The sequence below is a fragment of the Patella vulgata genome, chromosome 5, assembly GCF_932274485.2.
Source record: "Patella vulgata chromosome 5, xgPatVulg1.2, whole genome shotgun sequence".
Taxonomy (NCBI): Eukaryota; Metazoa; Mollusca; class Gastropoda; family Patellidae; genus Patella; species Patella vulgata.
Genome location: NC_065883.2, coordinates 60,042,035 through 60,062,410, shown reverse-complemented (window position 1 = coordinate 60,062,410; position 20,376 = coordinate 60,042,035). Strand labels below are relative to the sequence as shown.

The following is a 20,376-nucleotide window of genomic DNA, read 5'->3' as shown; positions in this document are numbered from 1 at the left end:
CTAAAACAACAAATATCCTCTATATATATATATATATATATATATATATAAAAACAGCATTACAGTTAGAATTATCCTGGATTGTCTGGAATGCCATACATCCTGCTGTGAGCAATGTCATCTTCCCCTTCAGGGATTTTAATATGGAAAGCTTGACGATCTCCCAAACAAGGACTCTCCATGAACACTTACAAATATTTTTTTCTTGTGGTTCTTCTTACATGTACGAAAATAGATATATCAAGTTTATGATAGTCGTGGCAGCCCATAAACCTATACGATGATCTGCTCCTAAATACAGATCTTAATAAACGCAGTCTGATCACTACAAAATTATGCACGATTATGACCTTCCCACGGCTATCCAGCGAGCGTAAAAGTCCGATTTTGTCACGAAAACGTTATGATTTTTTACCAAAATACCCTATTTGACAGGCATATTCAAATAACGAAACGTATAATAGTAATGGTGGTGATGATATATGGTCATTTGAAAATAATCGTTGGTCATTGGTTAGATTGTGCTGATATAAAACCTTGTCATGCCATGCCATACTTTTATACACTTCCATGCTACTAAGTACAGAATGCAAATGAGAATAATCTGATTCTGCAACATTATACGCCAGTTACGGACTTTACCTACGATGATCGTGAACGTCTGATTTTGTCACAAAAACTTTATGATTTTTAACCAAAATAACACATTTGACACGAGGAACGCTCAAAAAACAAAATATAGTACTAATGTTGATAATCGATGGTCATTTGAACTCTTAAAGATAGTCGTCGGTAATCAGTAAAAAAAAATCGCATGAAATATACTGATTTTATAATACACATTTTCAGAATATTGTAGCACACTAGTGGGTTTAGTGCCGGTCAGTTTTTTTTTCTTCTGGCATATACTTGGACGAATGTCCTTTATAACCGCACCAAGAAATTCTAGGTCGGAGCCACCAAGAAGTCGCTACATATATTTTAGGATGACATAGTTTTCAATATTGTAGTACACTAGTGGGTTTAGTGCCGGTCAGTTTTTTTCCTTCTGACATATACTTTGACGAATGCCCTTCATAACTACACCAAGAAATTCTAGGTCAGAGCCGCAATTAAGTCGCTACATACATTTTACGATGACACAGTTTTCAACCTGAAAAATTACCACTTTAAGATAACCCACAGAAAACTCCACACGATTCATTCATTCCCAAACGACTGTAGGATTTTAAGTCGACCACTTAACCCATCATACCTGACCAATATCAAAATTTTAGGTCACAACATTTCGAGTAGGAGCGTTTTGAAATTTGGGTAAAAAAAAAAATAGGCCGAACTATGGCAAATTTGACCAAAAACAACAATTTCCAGTTATACCGGAAGTTGTCATTTAATTTTTTTTCTTACTGCATCGCGTGACTTCTATCCCTTCATGGTCCCCATAGACCAAGTATGCTTGAAAATTGTTGACCTCTAGTGTTATCGTTTTTGTTTGGGTTTTTTTTTCCAATTTTTGCATTGTACTCTCGTTTTTATATATAAAACTTAATTGGAGAGAGGAAAATGGGTTTAATGTTCACTAGACACAAACTAGGTCAATTTGGGACGAACATATTGTACAATTTTCTTTCAATAATTCGCTTTAGTAGTAGGGGAAACCAGAGGACCTGGAGAAACAAGCTTGGGATCGAAACCCCACCCACTTGACTCACTGACAGACCTTACGATCTAAAGCGCACGTGTTACGCCACTCGACCATATGTTATTCGAAACAAAGACGGTGTTGTTGTGTTTTGGTAATTCTTGCGCGCAGGGCCATGTAAATGATACGCGCTTGGAACGCGGCTCTACTCCTCATCATGATCGGATCAATGTTTTGCATAGATACCAGGCCCTATGATTTCTCGACCACCAAACCTAACTGCACCGTTTGCTATTATATAAAGAGGCTTTCTTTGGCTTTTGATTAAAGTATTTACTTACAGAGATAGAGTTTACCTTTCATAACAAAAATAAACACTGCCCCGACGTGTCAATATAAAAGAACAGTAAAATGATAAAGTGTATAGTTGTACACAGTTTAGACAAGATAACACTATGCTATAAATATACTAAAGTATAATTTAATTCAATTGATAAGGCATATTCGCAAATCCATGGCTATTCAATACTTATATTGTAGCATGGGTAACATTCTTGGTTTCTGTTGGGCCGTAGCCCCATAATATCGCTGATCTGATTGCTCCGACTCCTGTGACTTGCTGGATCCTCCATTATTATTTATACTAATTTTTGGAGAAAAAAACCTGGACCACGAGATAATCACAAGAATTCCAATCATTAATCCCTTCCAGCCGTCTGTCATTTTGGATTTCCGGATATTTTTTTTTAAATTATGTATTATGTAAGAGCCAAATCTGCCTATTGCAGGTCTTATTTTGGCTTCAAATGTTATAATATAAACGATTATTGATTCACATGACAAGTATAATCAACTATCCAGATGGCTGAGATTTAAATGGATTGAAACTAACAAAATTAACAAATGAATAATCTAGACTTATCTAGTCTCGATTGTTAAGTACCGTTGCTACGATAATAAACAAATACGCTACATCTTTAAACACTGCTAATGTCGCTCAGAATAAAGTAAGTTCAATGGAATTTTCAATATATTCATTTTCATTATCTAGCTTTGAACTATTATAATAAGAACGGCCCTGAAATTTAGAACACGGCTGTATACAGGAGAGAGACAGATGGCGTTTACGTTTGTGGGATTCTCCTGAATTATGGTCACGTGTTGACATAAAGTCAATGAAAATTATGTTTATTGGCTTATGACCCTTTGTTGACTTTAAAGTTAATTCTTATGACCAATTGTTGAATTAAAGTCAATGAAATTTATGTTTATTGAATTAAAGTCAATGAAAATTCTGCTTTGCGCAATTTATTTTTCGGTTAAACCTTGAGCATTTGATGGAAGGTTGGTATCCTGCCTGTATCCAGGCGTTTTATGGGATCCATTATTTCTTTGCTGAATGGTAATTCTTTGTTAACAGAAAAGTCTGTTTCCCGGAACTTATTTAGAAGTATAATTATCGGTAAAAGACAATTCGTATAATTTTATGAAAAATTCTTTGTTCCGCATCTAGATAATACTTGAGGTCGCATACAGCCTTAACATAGAAAATGATATATCTGGTTCTGTAAACTCTTTTATTCATGCTAGACGTATATGTGGTCATCTGTGCAGTACTGATTATACTGATATAATATACTATTTCAAGTAATGTATATTGAAAATATCTTTATGAACCTTTATGTTTTACCAAATAACCCGTATTTAACTTTAAAAAAAGTATTTTGATTGGCCGTCATCAACAGCCCCTCCATTTATACACGCCCAGTTCAATAGCTCACCCGTTTACTCCTTTGATATCAAATTAATGTAAGTCTGTGTTTGTCCTATATATCTATTACAGACATTGTTGAGGTAAATGCACTATTAATAGATAGATTTATATGTCATTTAGTGCAAATACTATTAGTCATTCTCGAGTTGATATTTCAATTGAATATTTATCAAATGAGAGTTGAGGGTTATGCACAGGCAAAGTAATCCATTATGTTGAGTGTATATCAGTTTTGCGGTTTGACTCTCTAACCTTTTCATTTGTTCATGGTAGGACAATCGTCTTATTCCTTGGAGCATCTCTCTGGAAACAGAACATTTTATGCCATCAAAATGCAATGGGATTAAGAATTAAGAGTAAACCAAAGTTTTATGACTTTATTATTAATGACATAGATGCTTCAGATGGCTCGTGGTTTTATCTTAATTCACTGATTAGAGAAACCAAAGGCACAATGTTATTCAATTCCATTCAATAAATGATATTCAAACCGGCCCACAAACGATAGTGATACAAATCAGAACATTTTCTACTTCTGCAATATCATCATCCAAGAAGCGATTGTAATCCTCTATTATTTGTAGTAGATTTTCCACTTCAAATGAATTACACCCATGGGGTTTATTTTTCAAGTAATAATCGGTTTAGGTTAAAAAATGGAATGGGGTGTTAATGTTCTGCTGTTCTGTTCCGACAGGACTAATGAAGAAATGAAATGGGATTTAACGTCCTACATTTCAGCTCGGACTAGGATAATGAAGACGGACAGCGGCGCTATGGCCTACTCTTACACTGAATTCCAACTGTCAAGGGCTCTTTTACGTGCACGCCAATCTGTACACGGGGCCTCGGTTTTAGTCCCACGTCCAGCACCATTGACAACGGGGAATCCCGCTGGAAAATCCCGATGAGCTTTCTCGGCCGACGCAGGGATCGAATACGGGACCTCCATTTTAGCGAGCCAGCGTCTTACGCGTTGATCCACCGCGGCTCCCATTATTATACAGACTGAAACAAGAAAAATATTTGAATTAAAACGTAGTACTCTTTTCACTAGAGCGTAAGTAAATAATTTAGAGTGATTAAATGATTTGAATAATCCTATTATCATCTCCAAACTATATGAAATTATTTTTAGAAGTTATGACTATTACTGTCTACTTTAAGACGTCATGCTTAAATATGGATTTCATTCAAGGTATACATAACCTTGGCCGACAACAAATAATGACGCAACATTCCATTATTTAATGACTGAAAAAATTACACACTTAATCAGGGTTGTATAGATACTTTCTCTATCTGTTCTATTTGGGGCTTAAGGCTATATACATAGGTTTAAACAAAATTCCAATCAAGGAGTAATCTTTAGCATTAATTTGGAATTGTTATGAGATGTCATTTTATAACTTATACAGGAAGCAACCATTTCGCTTAGATTCTTGATGCCCTCCTTGGTTTACAAGAATTTTAACTTTCTTGGCATGTATCTGAGTCCAGATACGTTCGGATATGTTTCGATACGATCAAAACGATTGCTACGACTGACCTCAAAAAATGATCAGACTTGATAGGATCACCAGGAGAACCACACGATTTAAACCACGATTTCAATCGTAGCGCGAATCGTGATAGTTTATAACAAGGCTGCGTTGGCCTTTCTAAAACTCAACTCGGGTAACTTTTCCTTTCATTAAGATATGAATAAAAATGTGTTAATTAAAGAATAGCAAATGACCTTTTCCCAGATAGGGACAAAGATATTAATTTTTAAAAATACCCTGCTTCGCTCGGCGTACAAGAATGCTGCTTCTTGATTTTACAGTTTGCTCGAAACATGGAGGTCAATCAAATATTTATAACTCGCACGCCATCTATAAACAAGTTAAAAAGTCTGAGTATCCCATTTTTCTCTGAATTGGGCACTTCACAGCATCATTTCCCGAATTGTGAAAGTTGATGAAATTTCCATCGAAACGTTTCCTTGATATAAAATAAGATAAGATAAGATAAGATTTTATTGTATCACATTTCATTGTATCATGTTAAAAGTAAAAAGATATCGAAAACATTATTTCAAAATGTATACATGTTGAGAAATGAAAAGAAATTGTGAATTTTGCCGTGATATGATAGTTATACGTTTATAAGTTACAGTTAAAATTTATAGAAATCCTCCTCGTATATTTGAATTGGTAAAAATATTTCAAATCGGAGGGTGAAGCCCCCCTTTTTAGATGTGTATTAGGAAAGCCACCAAACCGGTTTCAAGGAAAACAATAAGGAAAAGCGGGCGTACTACTTACTAAATTCTTTTTATATCCAGTTTTTTTTACTTGCTTACGTCAATACGTCTATATTTAGACTTTTCAAGTCAACGCATTTGCTGTATGTTATCATATTGGTAGTATAAATTATTATTTACTATACATACGCTATGGAAATTTTATATAAACAAGCGTACTTTAAAAGTCTCTGATTAGGGCTTGGATTATTACATACATTACCATTAATTTTTAAATATAATCATTACAATAACTTTCTTATTTTTAGCAGTGTAATTTATTACCACTACCCATTACAATGAAAACAATTAATTACAATTACCATTATATTCCCATTACTTTATGGTTAATTAGTTAAAAATATTAAAAAAAAAATTTCTGAAAATAAAATTCTAGAACATTATTTGAAGTATTAGAAAAATAAATAAAAGTGTTTGAGAGTATTATATCTGGATAAAAAAAAAATATTTAGTGTAAATGGGTATAAAAAATGAGAAAATGGCATATATATCACATCAAGGCAAAAGCAAATTTTCAAATGAGGGGCGTTGTGCCAAAAGTCCATTAACTTTTTGGATTTGAAAACTGAATTGAAAGTATAGTTAACTAAATTAAAACACTAATATGGATAATAACTACATGCTAGTGGATTAATTATGTGGTGAAAAATTTAAAGGAAGACCAGCGGCTTTAAATGTTAACATAAGTCAGTCGTTAAAAAATAATTAATACGTCCCAATGGAAGTTACAAAACAGGCGTAATACATTAAAGGAGCTAAATCGCTAATATTTGGGATCTACAAATTGACACAAATCGGTCGCAACGTATATAATGTAATATGAATGTAAATAAACTGATTTACATTCAATCGTTTCCGTTTTTACTCTAATTTGAAAGCAGTTATGTTCGGCGAAATACGTCAGAAGTTTCAATCGAATGGTAATCTCTAGCGACTGGTTATTCCTGTCTATACCGATAGTATTTATTACGCATGCTCTCCAGATAAAAATATGGGGTCACCGTTTGAAATGACTTGTGTCTAACTTCGTTCTTCGGTTCGCTTGTTTCAAATTGCGCTGAAACGCATTATGGTATACGATTCGTGTACCAATCGTAAAATGTTTATTTTGTCTTAAATATTGGATATCAGAAGCCCATCTTTTCCCGGTAATATCACAACACCAATGTTGATTAAAATTGACAAATAATTCGTGTTTTCAATGTCGAAGGTTTTGGATGATACTGAGTTAGAGACTTAGCTACTTTAATATAACCCACACCGTTGCTATTTCAGTCGTCATTTATTTACCTTACGGTTGAATATGTCAAGCAAATACATGTACTTTTGGACGGAAAAGTACAATTTATATTCTCCGAGTGCTGGGTCTGTATAATAAATATTTGTATGAAAAGAAACCAGGTCATTCCCTTATTGACCGATAATTGCCATTATCAATAAGTTGTTTTGTTAGTGACAAATAATCGATAATAAGATATGTATCGTAATCAATAAAGTTTCTTTACAAATCCCAAATAAATATATTTAATTTGGATGAAATAAAATGTGATTTGGCGTCCCATAGATCCGTGGCCATTTTGTGTGATTTGACGTCCCATCGATTCTTGGCCATTTAGAGATTAACGTTTGAATATTTTAAAGTTTTATTTCTGTGGGTACGTGCGCGAATAGCTGTCTCGGTATAATCAATATTGTAACAATAAACAGTCGCTATAGGCTCGGATAGCCCTTTCCTTAAAGGAGCTGAACCTCTAACTCAATGTTTTCCACGATGTTTGAATTAAAAACACGAATCAGAATTCTGTATTGATCAATTTCAAACAATATTGATGTTGTTATCTTGTCGTGAAAATATGGGATCCTAGTTTCCAACATTTAAGACACAATGAACATTTCATAATCAGTATACGGGTCGCGTATCTATGGTTTCGGGCGCCGTTTTGTAATGAACAAAGAAAACATATCCTACATTACAATGCGGGAGTAATCGCTGATTCACAAACTCAGCAATAATTATAATGGACTAGTTACGTGTAAACGACTGTCCTTGAATATAGACTGTTCGCGTATTTCACCGAACATAATTGATTAGAAATTAGAATAATTTTTTTTAAAAGTACATTCATATTACATTAATATTATGTGCTTTTAAATCCATTTATGGTTTAAAGAATAAACCCACGTCCTTTAATTTGAACCAGTGGATGCCAGGCAAGATACGCCCACATTTTGATACATGCCAATTTTGAAAGGAACCGAGATCTTTGGAAGATATACCTATATTTCAGGTTTCTTCCAAATCGGGTAAAAACTGTAACCCACAAACAATTTGTGGACGGACGATCGGACAGGAGCGACGACAATATACTTCACATCAAAATGTGGGCGTATAAAATATATATAAAACAAAATGACGAAATACATTAGAATATTGACCCAAACCTTTCTATCTATAGAATTCATTCACTGCGAGTGCTGGTTTTAGAGGTCAGTATGTTAACCTTCAATGATTTGGACTACGTGTCAATAAACATGTGGCTTCTTTGGCACCGATTAAATCCAACACGTGATAGATTTCCCTGATCGATAATTCAGGTGTATATACACTTGCAAATATGTCTTCCACGCTCTAATGAGTTTGAATGTTTTAAATAAATGCACTCTATTGTAATATGATCGAACAAAGCTTTTTCTTGTATAGTCTGGATATTTAATATAAGTTTATGTTAAATCCTGTTCTTGAGCCATTACAGCCCATCCCAACCATTGTACATAGACATCCTTTAGGCGATTTTTGATACCAGTGAATATTATGTATTTAAGATACATAAAATATATATTACGAGGTCAATCGAGTTTACTTTGTAGTATGTTCTTGCCTTCATAACACTAGACCACCGCAATACTAAGATGTAGGTTAACTTATTTGATCACTGGTATATAGGCCAACAGAGAGTGCCCATACAGTTATCTTAACCATTTGTGACATTCGCGGATTCACATTGCTGAAGTCTTTAAACAATTTGTTATATTATACAGGCCAGAATTCCCTATTCATTCATGTCCCCAGATTCACACTGCATAATGTTTTGATCTTATAAATTAAGAAATTTCACATGTAAAAAATAGAAAACAGCTTATGATCTATAAGAGGTAATGGAATTTCTATCAGCAGAAGTGCTGATGGACAAAAGTGGTTCTCTCACTTTAACATTGATAAATTCAGTCAATGCTATGAAACAGCTGATTTTACTTTCAACAGTCGACAGTTTTACTAAAACTAATAACCAGCCAAATTTCTGAGATAAATATTTAGTCCTATGTTAATTGAAACGTGTCAGATTAGACATGACTCCAAAGGTCAGAGCTGCCTCTTAAATTCATTGTATTTTACTCTTACACCTTGCACGGTAAATAGGGGATATTTGGTATTGGTTAGCTATCAAAATCTGTTAACATACTTTTTACTACAGAGAACTTCAATAAAGCCTTTATTATCAAATCCCTGTCATATATAATTGGTCCCATTTCCACAAAACCATAGTGTGCAAAAAACAAATGTACTATTATTATAAACTGTAAACCATAGTGTGCAAAAAATAAATATACATGTACTATTATTATAAAATGATAAAAAAAAGTCCAACATATTTTTAACTTTTTATTTCTTTTTCTTCAAAATATACAATTAATTAGAATATAACAGAATATTTCTAATGTTAATTGAGAATTTCAATTTAATAGATTGCTGATGTAATTAATAATCAATGAATAATTAATGTATGAATATGAATGAGTAGTAAGGATGAATGATATATTTCTCTAAACTCACTAACACAGTGTAATCAATATATGTCTATGTACACAAACTTAATAATATTTACATGGAGTAGATAACAATACAAATGATTATGGCCAGCCAACACTACAGCAATTTTCACATGTTGTTTTAATCAGGCTTCCCTTTTCTCTGCAAACTTTTCATAGTGAATTTTCATATATTTGCACTCTGTAACTGTCATTAGTACCCTTGGCTACACATTTCTGAACAACACATCTGATATAATGTCATAGTTAATGTGATCATCCAGGCATCCCATGCTAAAACAAGAGCCAAGAATAGTAATGATATTTTACGAACCCGTCTTATGCCAAAATGTGCATACCAATCAACAAGCAATTTGTCTTCATCTTAACACAAATTCGAAAGGAAGAAAATTTACACTATGTCACTGAATGTGCTGGCCCAACAAACAATCTTTCCTCGAAATGAATCACGCTATATTACCAACAAATGTTTTCAGGATAATACATTTTATAATGTAACATTTACAATTTTCTTTTTTTTTTTTTAAAAAATCCAAAACAATTAAGTCATTTGGTTAAAACAATAAAACCAACTATAACCTATTTTTTAACAATATTTTCCACTTGATGGACCAGTTGCTAAAATTAATTTAAGAACATAATATTTCCTAAACACAGATAAGAGTGAAATGATAGTTCCTAAAATGAAGATAAATATTTCCTTTCAGGACTTCATTTTTACATCTAGAACCAATATAAATATTCAGGCAATATGGTGAAAAAATGATATTGCTATGATATATAAGCATGTATATATCTACATAAATCTACCACAAAAGCACCGGAATATGATAGGCTATATACTAAATGGTCTCTTTAAAGTGTATGAATTGTTTAAACAAAAGAAATGGAATGTGTAAACAACTGTGCTATTATTTATTTAACTAACCAAAAATGAGAATATGATTCAGTCACTTTTCTAACATACCACTTCTTAAACAATGCCCATTAAATCTACATATATTGTATAGCACTTTCTGCAATAATTTAGAACTTAAAACCTTTATTGTACATCATACTTGATGCACATATATACACAGTCACAACTAATATTATGATCAAATTCACTCAAAATGGGACTCACTAAAGTTTTAGCCAAGACTAAGCTACCTTGTGCATTTTATTTGGAGGGCAATTCATATTATAGATATTTTTAAACCAGCTGCCAAGTTTTGAAATTTGCACCAAATCTCATTACCAACAAGTTATCATGATGATTGGGTCTACTAGTCAAAAACATCCAGTTTCTGTATTAATATGATACTTCAAATCATGTCTCAAATTCAACTGTGTTTACTTTTACAAATAATCATGAATTTGACCAGAAAAGCATCTTAAGAATTACACTAAAGATTAAAACAGATAGATATATATATCTTTTAATATTTTACTTCTGCCACAAATTGGAATCTTTACTTCTTGTGGTTTTTCCTCTTTTTATTTATTTTTGCTTGGTCTTCAGAGTTTCCACTAGCACAGCTAACATTTCTGGGAACCAAAAATACATCACCATCACTAGACTGCTGCAATGAATATTCATTAGGATCATAAGGATGGCCATGTTCATCACGTAGAGAGTCAAATATTTCCTGGTACATCTGACTGAATTTGGCCTTCATTTCCCGTGCTTGTTTGTCAATCACCTGGCGTTCATTAATCAACTTATCTCGTGTATGTTTCAACTGGGTCAACTCCTCTTCCACAGTCATTACTAAGTCCATTTTCCGTTTCCTGCAATTCTGTGCAGCCACCTTATTCTTGCCTCTACGTCTGATGTCTCTGATCAGCTGTAGTTGGGCATCCTCTAATTTGTATTTGGTCAGCATCTCATTAAATTCTTCTACTGGCGACTCTGTTATCTCTTCAACTGTAAAGGGTACTTTTAGTTCTGCTGCTCTTTTAGCATCCTTGGGTGCAGGTCCCTTATGCCTAGGCTTTTCTGATTTCATGTATTTCTTGACTTCTTTCGGCTGCATGCCAGGTGGAGCAGGATAGGTGTGGTTATGATGAATATGCTGGGAGTCTCCACTTTGACGACTGAACTCTGTGTCGTTAGATGAAGTTGAGAAATTGCTGGGTGATGATTCACTGCGACTGTAGCCATAAGAATTGAAGTTGAAATGATACTCGTCTCCATCGTATTTGGATGATTTTGAAAATGTGGGACTATCATAATCACTGCCACCAGTGGCTCCCTCTACACCATCATATGGGGACATACTACATGAATCATTGGGCTCCTGAAGAAAAACAAATAAGAAAATCATTGGATTTGATTTAAGTAAAAAAAAAAAAATACAATTTTCGATATCATATGTTGCACTGTTTTTACATGAACAAGATCCAAGAAACAATCGCTGAATAAATTTTGACTGAATGTTAAACAAAATCTAATTTGCATAGTAAATATGCACAATTTATAGTATTTTCCTAAAATACTAATACTAGTTCAAATGTTTTCATCTTATTCAATGAATTCCAAAATGTTCATTTGTTGGGGTTATTTAAAATTGCTAAAAGGATGACTTTGACTCTAACTTGGCACTTAGTTAAGATAACTGATGCCTGTAATCATCTCACGAAACAAAGGACACAATGTCAGTCTTTCATTCCAAACATAGATATGTTGGGACAAATCAAACTACCAATTCTGTCGGGGAGAACGTTACAAAAATATTTGAAACAAATCAATCTACTAACTCTGTCGGGGAGAACGTTACAAAAATATTTCAAACAACTAACCTGTATCGGTGAAGCACTTCCCATTGATATAGCTGAATCACTACCTCCGTCATCTAACATCTGAATAGTTTCAAGACCTAAAAACAAAAAAATATAACAATGTCATTTTGGGACTAACATATGGTTCAATTTTATTTTAATAATTTGCTTGTACATAGGGGTACACACGAGGTTGGACTGGCAGCCCTACTCCTTGTCATGTACCAGCCTAGAAATCAAAACCATGCCACTTGACAGAACTATGATCCATCAAGTTAAACCATTTGAATTCTTTGTAACAACCTCTCCTACCCAAGTACCATAATGTACCTTTGTTTTATAAATGAATTGCCCCCCCCCCCCCCCCCCCCCCCCGCAAAAGCATATGGAATATTGCTATATCATGCTAGCGGAAGAGGTGCAAATAGATAAATATGTAGTACGCATGGAAGATAGAAAAACACTTTATATATTCATTTATTCCCACCTTTTATAACAGCTAAAATTTCAGAAATAGAACCTACCTTCAGTGAAAGCAATGTCTAATTCTTCATCAGCCAGGAATAAATCACCAACTTCTGTACTATTGATGTTAGTTGACAAGTTAGATAAGAACATGCTCTCTGTATTCCAGTCTAGATTGGTTAACGATCCAGTATTCGGAATAGATGCATTGTAATCCTGACTTGGCGGCATCAACCCTGTCAATCAAATACAGAACATGGTTAAAACAAAGATTTAGTTTTTACAACTAAGTAGATGTAGTGATACAACAGAAATGTAGAAGCACAGAGTCTTCAAATCTATGACACTCTGGCAGGAAATGAGTCAATTCATTGTGATAAACTTAATAATAATTTCTTTATAAGAATATCAAACTGGTAGCTTAATAACAAGTGGACTGAACAATACAACCCACAGATTAAATTTTATATTAACAAATATAATCGATTTAACACAAATGAAACTAGAAAGATCTTGTCAATATTAAATAAATGCATGGTTTTCTCTCAACAGATTCAATCAAAATTAAGCTACCTGATACATAAATACAAAAGAGAGTGTTTAACATCCATTTAACACTGACTGGGTAGTTAAAGGACTCGCATATCATATATATTTTTAAAAGCAGAGTACACAGAGACAAATAAAAAAGAAATGCAGGCAGTCACATGAGATGTTAATTCACAGGTCTTATGATATCATTACACATCGTATCACTTGGGCACACAAACACTGACACAGAAATAAGAAACTGATTTACTTGTTTTGAAAACTGCATGCAAATGACACATAAATGAACTCACGACTCAAGATTATTTGACACAAGAAGTTAATAGTCTCTGTAGATACGTATTACGGTACCAGGATAATCCTCCTGTTTCCCCCCTTCCCACTTCCCCAATTAAAAGCAGACATTTCAACAACACATCAAATCCTCATACCTGATTCATTTGTTGCTGTTTGTATTATGGAAGTGAGATTTATATCTGAAGGCGGTACCGGTAAGGTGGCGTTTTGTAGAAGAACACTGTCATCAGAATCAGGTGAATTAATATTCATGGAACTTATATTCATAGAACTAATGTTCATAGGAGTAACATCATCCACAGGCTGTGATTCATGAGTCAATTCCAACAGAGTGACTAAATCTTGCCATCTATCTTCAAAACTTTCATGTCTCTCAACATTTTGTGGCTGGGCCTGAAAAACAAGTAATTTTCAATATTACAACCAATGCCTGTAATAAATATCTTGTTGTTAAAGAAGTTGTCATAGAGACTGATTAAATAATTTCTTACATAATACTGTTTCTGTCATTGGAATTATTACTTGCTATGCTTTACAATTGTTATCATTAATTATCTCCAATTTTAATACCAACACAAAGGATTAAAACATACTTAAAACATATAAATCTTTGAAAACCTTTTAGTACAGTAAGTATATTACATTGCCTATTACTACAGGCCCCGAATTCACAAAGCATTCTCAGACTTAAGTTAAGAATTTACTCAACTTTCAATCAATGTTTATGAGAAATATCTTTACTCCAGAAACAAAACTTTGCACATAATTTCTTATTGTTGTATTTGATACATTAAAACAACAAAAGTTTTATGAAGGGCTATATTTTGGTTGAAATAAGGTGAACAATTTTGAGTAAATTCTTAACTCAAGTCTGAGAATGCTTTGTGAACTCGGGGCCTGATCTGTTTATCTACACAAGATGAACTAAGAACAATGTTTACAATAAATATCAATCTGATCAACAGAAGCTATATGCACTTTACTGTAGTAATTAGAAATCTATTGCATAATTTTGCTATGTAACAAAACTTTCAATGCATATTACTATTATTAAACTTTGGTCATTTTGGTATAGATGAAGACCTGTGGCAAGGAAAAAGTATTTGAATTAACTTAAAATAACCTACCACTTCATTTTGATTATAATATGGTTCAGGTTGTGTGCTAATATTAAGGTATGATGTGTCAATTGGTGGGGCTTGAGGAACTGGTATGACAGGGGCTACTGGCGATACTGGCTCTTGTGGTGGTAATATAGAATTATTATTTGTTTCAAATAAAGAATAATTTCCAACTTCCTGATTCAAAAAATCCAAAGCCTCTTGTAGAGAAAAATTCTGAAAAATAAACAAGATGCCATAAAATATCTACAAATAATTTTAAGATTTCTTTTTACCACAACCACAAAACAGGCTGGTGTAAAAATAGATAAATTGTGGGATTTATGAAATGAAATGGGGTTTAACGTCCTACTGCTCTGTGTGAGATTTATGAATAACTTTGTTATAGCCTACCAGCAATAAATATCAATGTAAGATGTTGTTCTGTGTTCCAGCGGTCAGAGTAAGAGCAAAATGTTCCGTTCATCCGGATAAACAGGGGTGACAGCAATATACAACAATAATTCATGTATATGACTTTTGAGCATTGGACATCTGGATGAACATGCAGATAAATTGGCTATGAAGTTACTGACAAATTTGTACTTTGTTGGCCTACATGTGCAATGTATGTAGCCATATAAAAGAAACTAGAAACATCTCCTGACAATAATAGGTTGCACTGAACCAAGAGCAGTGATGATAGACAGTTGACTGTAAAATTACACATCTTCACTTCAAGCATCTATGCCTTCCTACTAGTCTGTTACTGTTAGCTACAGTACCCTTCCTATTAGTTTACTTTATCATTTTTGACTTACAGTTACAGCATACTTTACATTTGATTGACTCAGGACATTGTTATGACATGGTGATTAGATTATGAAGAGTCGCTAACTGTAGCAGACCGAGGTGAAGGTCAAAATGCCTGTATTTCTCAGAATCAAGTCTGATTAATACAGAATCAAAAGTTTGAAGTACAAATAAAGATAAAATCAAACCTCATCTAAATGTGACAACTGGGCATCATTTAATACATCAGTCAATGCTATATCTTCTGGCGCTTGTAAAAGATTATTATCCTGGGTAAGAGGAACCCATTCACCTGAAAATTAAAGAAAGGTTTTAATAATACTAAGTTATAATAGTTTATTATTCCATAACATTTGCAAAAAAACACTTTAAAAAAAGTAATCTTGAAAATAACACTCAAATGTTTGTAATTCAAAACATATTATTTCCAAAATATAGCAACAATCCACTTTACAAATTTTTTTCAAAAGAATGTATCCAATATCAGAATGGCAGACCAATGACTTACCAGTTTCCCCATCTTGGGTAAAATGATTAGTCCGCCATAGTTGCTCTTGATTTCTCTTTTCATCTTGTAATTTTTGACGTAATATTTCCAATTCTTTTTGCTATAATAAATAGTTAAGCGGATATTCATTACATTTACAACAAATTTGAATCTATCAAATTACAATAAACTGATTCATAATAAATAGATTCAATTAAATATGGTATATTACATTACATATATCTGGAGGGCTAATTATATATATATGTTGACTCAATAAGTTGCCTATGGGTAATGTTCGCAATATAAATGTATTTTTATGTACTTACCTTTTCTCTCTTTTTCTGTAGTTCTATTTCTCTATCGCGTTCTAATTCTCGTCTTAATTTGACGTCAAACACATCTTTACCTACACCTAAATCTATATCCTGTCTCCATAGTACATCAATCAAATCTAGATCCTGTAAATAAACAAGAGATACTTATAATTTTCAAACGGATACAATTTTAATAAGATAAACAATGTTTCCATAGCCACTCAATCCCACATACACGGCTTGATTACTTCAAAAATACACAACAAAGCACCTAAAACTTATAGAAATAAGACAAATTCAACATAATATTTTGTCTTACCAGGTTATTATTTGACTCCGATACGGTTGGCTGAACATTATAATAGTGATAACTTTGACTGACAGGCGAAATTACATCAAAATTGGAATAATACATAATTTGCCTTTGAGTTCTTGACTAAATATACAAATTTTCAAAAAACTGTTCCAAAAACGTTGATATTTCTTCTACAAAAACATTTCACAATTCACAAGACCAGATTATAACTTATAAGGAAAATCGCAAAACAGGAAATAAATCAGTGTTATACAATTCTAGGGTGTATGAATCACAATTTATTCATTGTAAAGAATCGCATGGTTAACCTCACATACAGGATATAAGATTAATCAACATCCACATCTACTTTAAAGTGACAGAGTCTCATTGAGATCCTTCTTCCAAATTACCATATAAAACATCCTACTCATTAATCTATATATGTTTAAGCTTACATCATATTGGAGCATTCCCAACTCACACCAGAAATTTTTAATTCTTCACGGGAGGGGGGGTATGGGGGGGGGGGGGGAGATGGCCGGAGAACTGTATCATAAGGCCTGTCACTAAGTCAACTGCCGTGGTTTTGAATTCCCGGTTGTACGTGACAAGGAGTAGGGTCCAACCTCATTGGTTTTCTCCGGGTCCTCCGGTTTCCTCCAACTGCTAAGCTAAAGACCCCTACGCACAAGCGAATTATTGAAATAAAATTAAACCATCTGTTAGTCCCGAAATGACCTAGTCTGTGTCGAGTGGACGTTAAACCCCATTTCTCTCTCTCTCTAATTCTTCACAATACTTATACATGCATTAATTATAAATAAACCAGAAAAGTATGCAAACAATAAAGTGGAGGACCCTTCGGGCCTACACCTTATCGTTAATGCCATCCGGTGCGAATGTTCTTAAAGTGTGAATCCATTTGAATTCATTGGCGTTTCTTATGGGATCGCTTTTGCCATGATCTGGGTCAGTCTTAAAAAGCTCTATAATTTTAACCATAACATTTCTACTCATATGTCCATTTAAATTGAAAAAAATTGGGCCCACAGTTTTACTTGTACAAGTATGAGATAAGCAATACGGAAAGAAAAGTATGATCGCAGTGCATGGTTGATTACTTCAGGAAAGCAGTACCGGTAGCGAGAAAAGGGTCCAACCTGCACGGACAAAGTGGACTCTGCACTACACGGCAGCGCAGATTGCAATCTGCGGGAGTGGTGGACAATGTGCCCCACAGACACATCGGAGCAATATCAAAATATGAAGTCTCAGATGATCACGGAACATACAATAAAACCAATAATTATCTGAGTGGTGGACAAGATCTAAAGTCTAGCCCACATATCATTGGGTCAATATAGAAGATAATTCAATCTTTGACCTTGTTCATTTGACTATTCTGTTCAAACATCTATAGAATTGATTGAACAAATATTTCAGTAGATTTTGCCAGTAGTCACACTTTTATGAAATGAATCGCTATACCAGTACTGGTACCCATACTCTTTCATTGTCATGTGATTGCTGACAAAGCACTTCAAATAATTGTCAAAAACTAAAACAACTGATAGTGACACCCACAAAGTAGACCAAGACAACATTTTGTTTTTTTTGTACCTCTTCACTCGGATCACTTGCCACTTCATTTGGTATTAATAACGCAGTGGCACCCACAGTTTCATCGTCAGTTACATTGAATGGCTCAGTGACACCATTTGCCAATTCAACAGAGCCATCGTTTTCCACCGACGCTGAACTGTTTATATTTGGTGTAGTATTATCCTGTGGTGTACTTGCTGCAAAGCTTGAAGGCAATGTGGAAACTGCATCAACTAAGAAGGCCGATATGTCAGTATTTTCAAAAGGTGCAAATCTTGAAAGACTTTGTAAATCACGGAATAGCACTGAATTGAAATCACTGTCAAAATTTTTGGGGTGAACAAAATTACTCAAACTGTTTGAACTATAAAACTGGTTATGGATATTTGATGGAATATACGCTGCAGTTTGTCCCAATAATATTTCCTGAACTTCAGGATACTGTATGAGATTCCCATTCAAAATGCTGTTCAAATCTGTCCGCAATAAACTGAGAATAATTGCTATTTGTATTAACCCGTCTGTAAAATACTGTTTGATCATTTTGTTTAACTATTCCTCTAAATATTCAACAATAAATTATTCAATAAATTAAGCACTGTTACACCAAATCCACCTTTCCACTTTGAATCCTCTTTGTTTCGATTTCCCACTTGCGTGTTGTTGTGATTTTGCTATAAATAGTAACACCGATGGCTGTCATCATAACAGACACGCATAGTCTATCCTAAACAGTTTTAATTTGGCGGTACTACGAAACATTTGTGCAAGTTAGAGGAGTGTTAACCGCTTTGGGAATCATAAACATATCGGTGACAAAACTCCGAAAACCTTAATGTACATAAATAAGCATAAATTCGTTGTTTTTTCTCGAAAGTTCCAAGCAAATTGCAGCACTAGTAATGAATCAGCGGATTGAAGTTATAATTTACGTCACTTCCATAGTTGATGCGCATGTATAGTATATCAAAAGGGATTACAAGATCCCGTTCGGTACACTATGACCTCAATATACAACACAGAAATACCGACTACCATTATAATATAACACACTTGGGCATTACACGATTATCTAATTAACACGCTTACGACCCAGTCCTTAGTTAAATCAATTAACTGTTGATTAACATAATTATTACACACTGAAACAAAATCAACAAAATTCAACAAAAACAAACAAGATTATCTGTCGATAAAATTTTGTTCATATTAAAAGTAGGTTACGGGGACGTCGCCCCTCGAAATCACTTCAAAAATCGTGATTAACTTAAGGACAACTCGTTGGAAAGTCGAGAATACTCGTAAACTTACCTGAACGTTCTCATGTTGTCTTTCTAGAGACACTAAATTCTCCAATTCCATCATTTTCGTGGTTTATTTACGGAGACTCCCAGACACTCCGATCCTTAAGTGTATAGCCTATGGCCGATGGAGAAATAAGCTAGTTATGACCTTTTACCTCTTACACTCTTAGAATCTTGTCATTGGTTAATATTACTGGTAGGTTGTAATAACTGTACATGCAATCTACCGTATATTTAGTATAAAGCTCACGCAATATTACATTTCATTATGAATGAATCGATTTGACAAAATTAGAGGAGCGAAATCAAATTAGTAGATTCCTTCCTTTCCACTAAAAAGGGCGTTTATATTTTACGTGTAAGTAACATCATTTTCAAAATAACTTGATACAGTTGAGAAAAAATAACAAAAAACCAAAAACCAAAAAACATTCGAAACCGAACACTCAAATGGACTTGAGTAAATTTGGAATAAATATCTAATCATCCGTGGGAAACTCAGTTTCATATTTCACATAACTGGGCTTATAATGAAGACAGGCATACGCCATACAGTGTACGCTATGAGGTAAATTTTGCCCGGACAGCGGACGGGAGAGAGAGCTAGAGAAATGGGGTTTAACGTCCACTCGACACAATTAAACTAGGTCATTTCGGGATTAACGTAATGGTTTAATTTTATTTCAATAATTCGCTTCCGCGTATGGGTCTTTTTGCGATGGGAGGAAACCGGAGGACCCGGAGAAAACCCACGAGGCTGGACAGGCGACCCTACTCCTTGTCACGTACAACCGGGGATTCGAAACCACGCCAGTTGACTCAATGACAGGCCTTA

General features: G+C 33.9%; 1 protein-coding gene across 3 annotated transcripts; it reads right to left on the bottom strand.

The window, feature by feature from the left end:
- Nucleotides 1-9,369: 9,369 nt before the first annotated feature.
- On the bottom strand, nucleotides 9,370-19,701 carry LOC126820547 (endoplasmic reticulum membrane sensor NFE2L1). 3 transcript variants are annotated; one of them, XM_050548571.2, is made up of 9 exons: nucleotides 19,549-19,701; nucleotides 16,350-16,481; nucleotides 16,042-16,141; nucleotides 15,722-15,825; nucleotides 14,748-14,957; nucleotides 13,755-14,013; nucleotides 12,834-13,010; nucleotides 12,331-12,407; nucleotides 9,370-11,828 (listed from the first exon to the last, which is right to left on the bottom strand). In XM_050548571.2, the coding sequence occupies exons 1-9, from the start codon at nucleotides 19,600-19,602 to the stop codon at nucleotides 11,001-11,003; spliced, it is 1,941 nt and encodes a 646-aa protein (XP_050404528.1). In that variant the 5' UTR covers nucleotides 19,603-19,701; the 3' UTR covers nucleotides 9,370-11,000. The 3 variants fall into 3 exon arrangements, with proteins under 3 accessions (XP_050404528.1, XP_050404526.1, XP_050404527.1); XM_050548569.1 differs by lacking the exon at nucleotides 19,549-19,701 and adding an exon at nucleotides 18,256-19,152; XM_050548570.2 differs by lacking the exon at nucleotides 19,549-19,701 and adding an exon at nucleotides 16,657-16,794.
- Nucleotides 19,702-20,376: the final 675 nt, after the last annotated feature.

Coding starts and splice junctions, on each gene's coding strand:
- LOC126820547 (XM_050548569.1), bottom strand. CDS start 18,780: ATGATCAAACAGTATTTTACAGACGGGTTAATACAAATAGCAATTATT. Junction 15,826..16,041: donor TACCCAAGATGGGGAAACTG/GTAAGTCATTGG, acceptor TTTAATTTTCAG/GTGAATGGGTTCCTCTTACC. Junction 13,011..13,754: donor AACAGCAACAAATGAATCAG/GTATGAGGATTT, acceptor TTTGATTGACAG/GGTTGATGCCGCCAAGTCAG.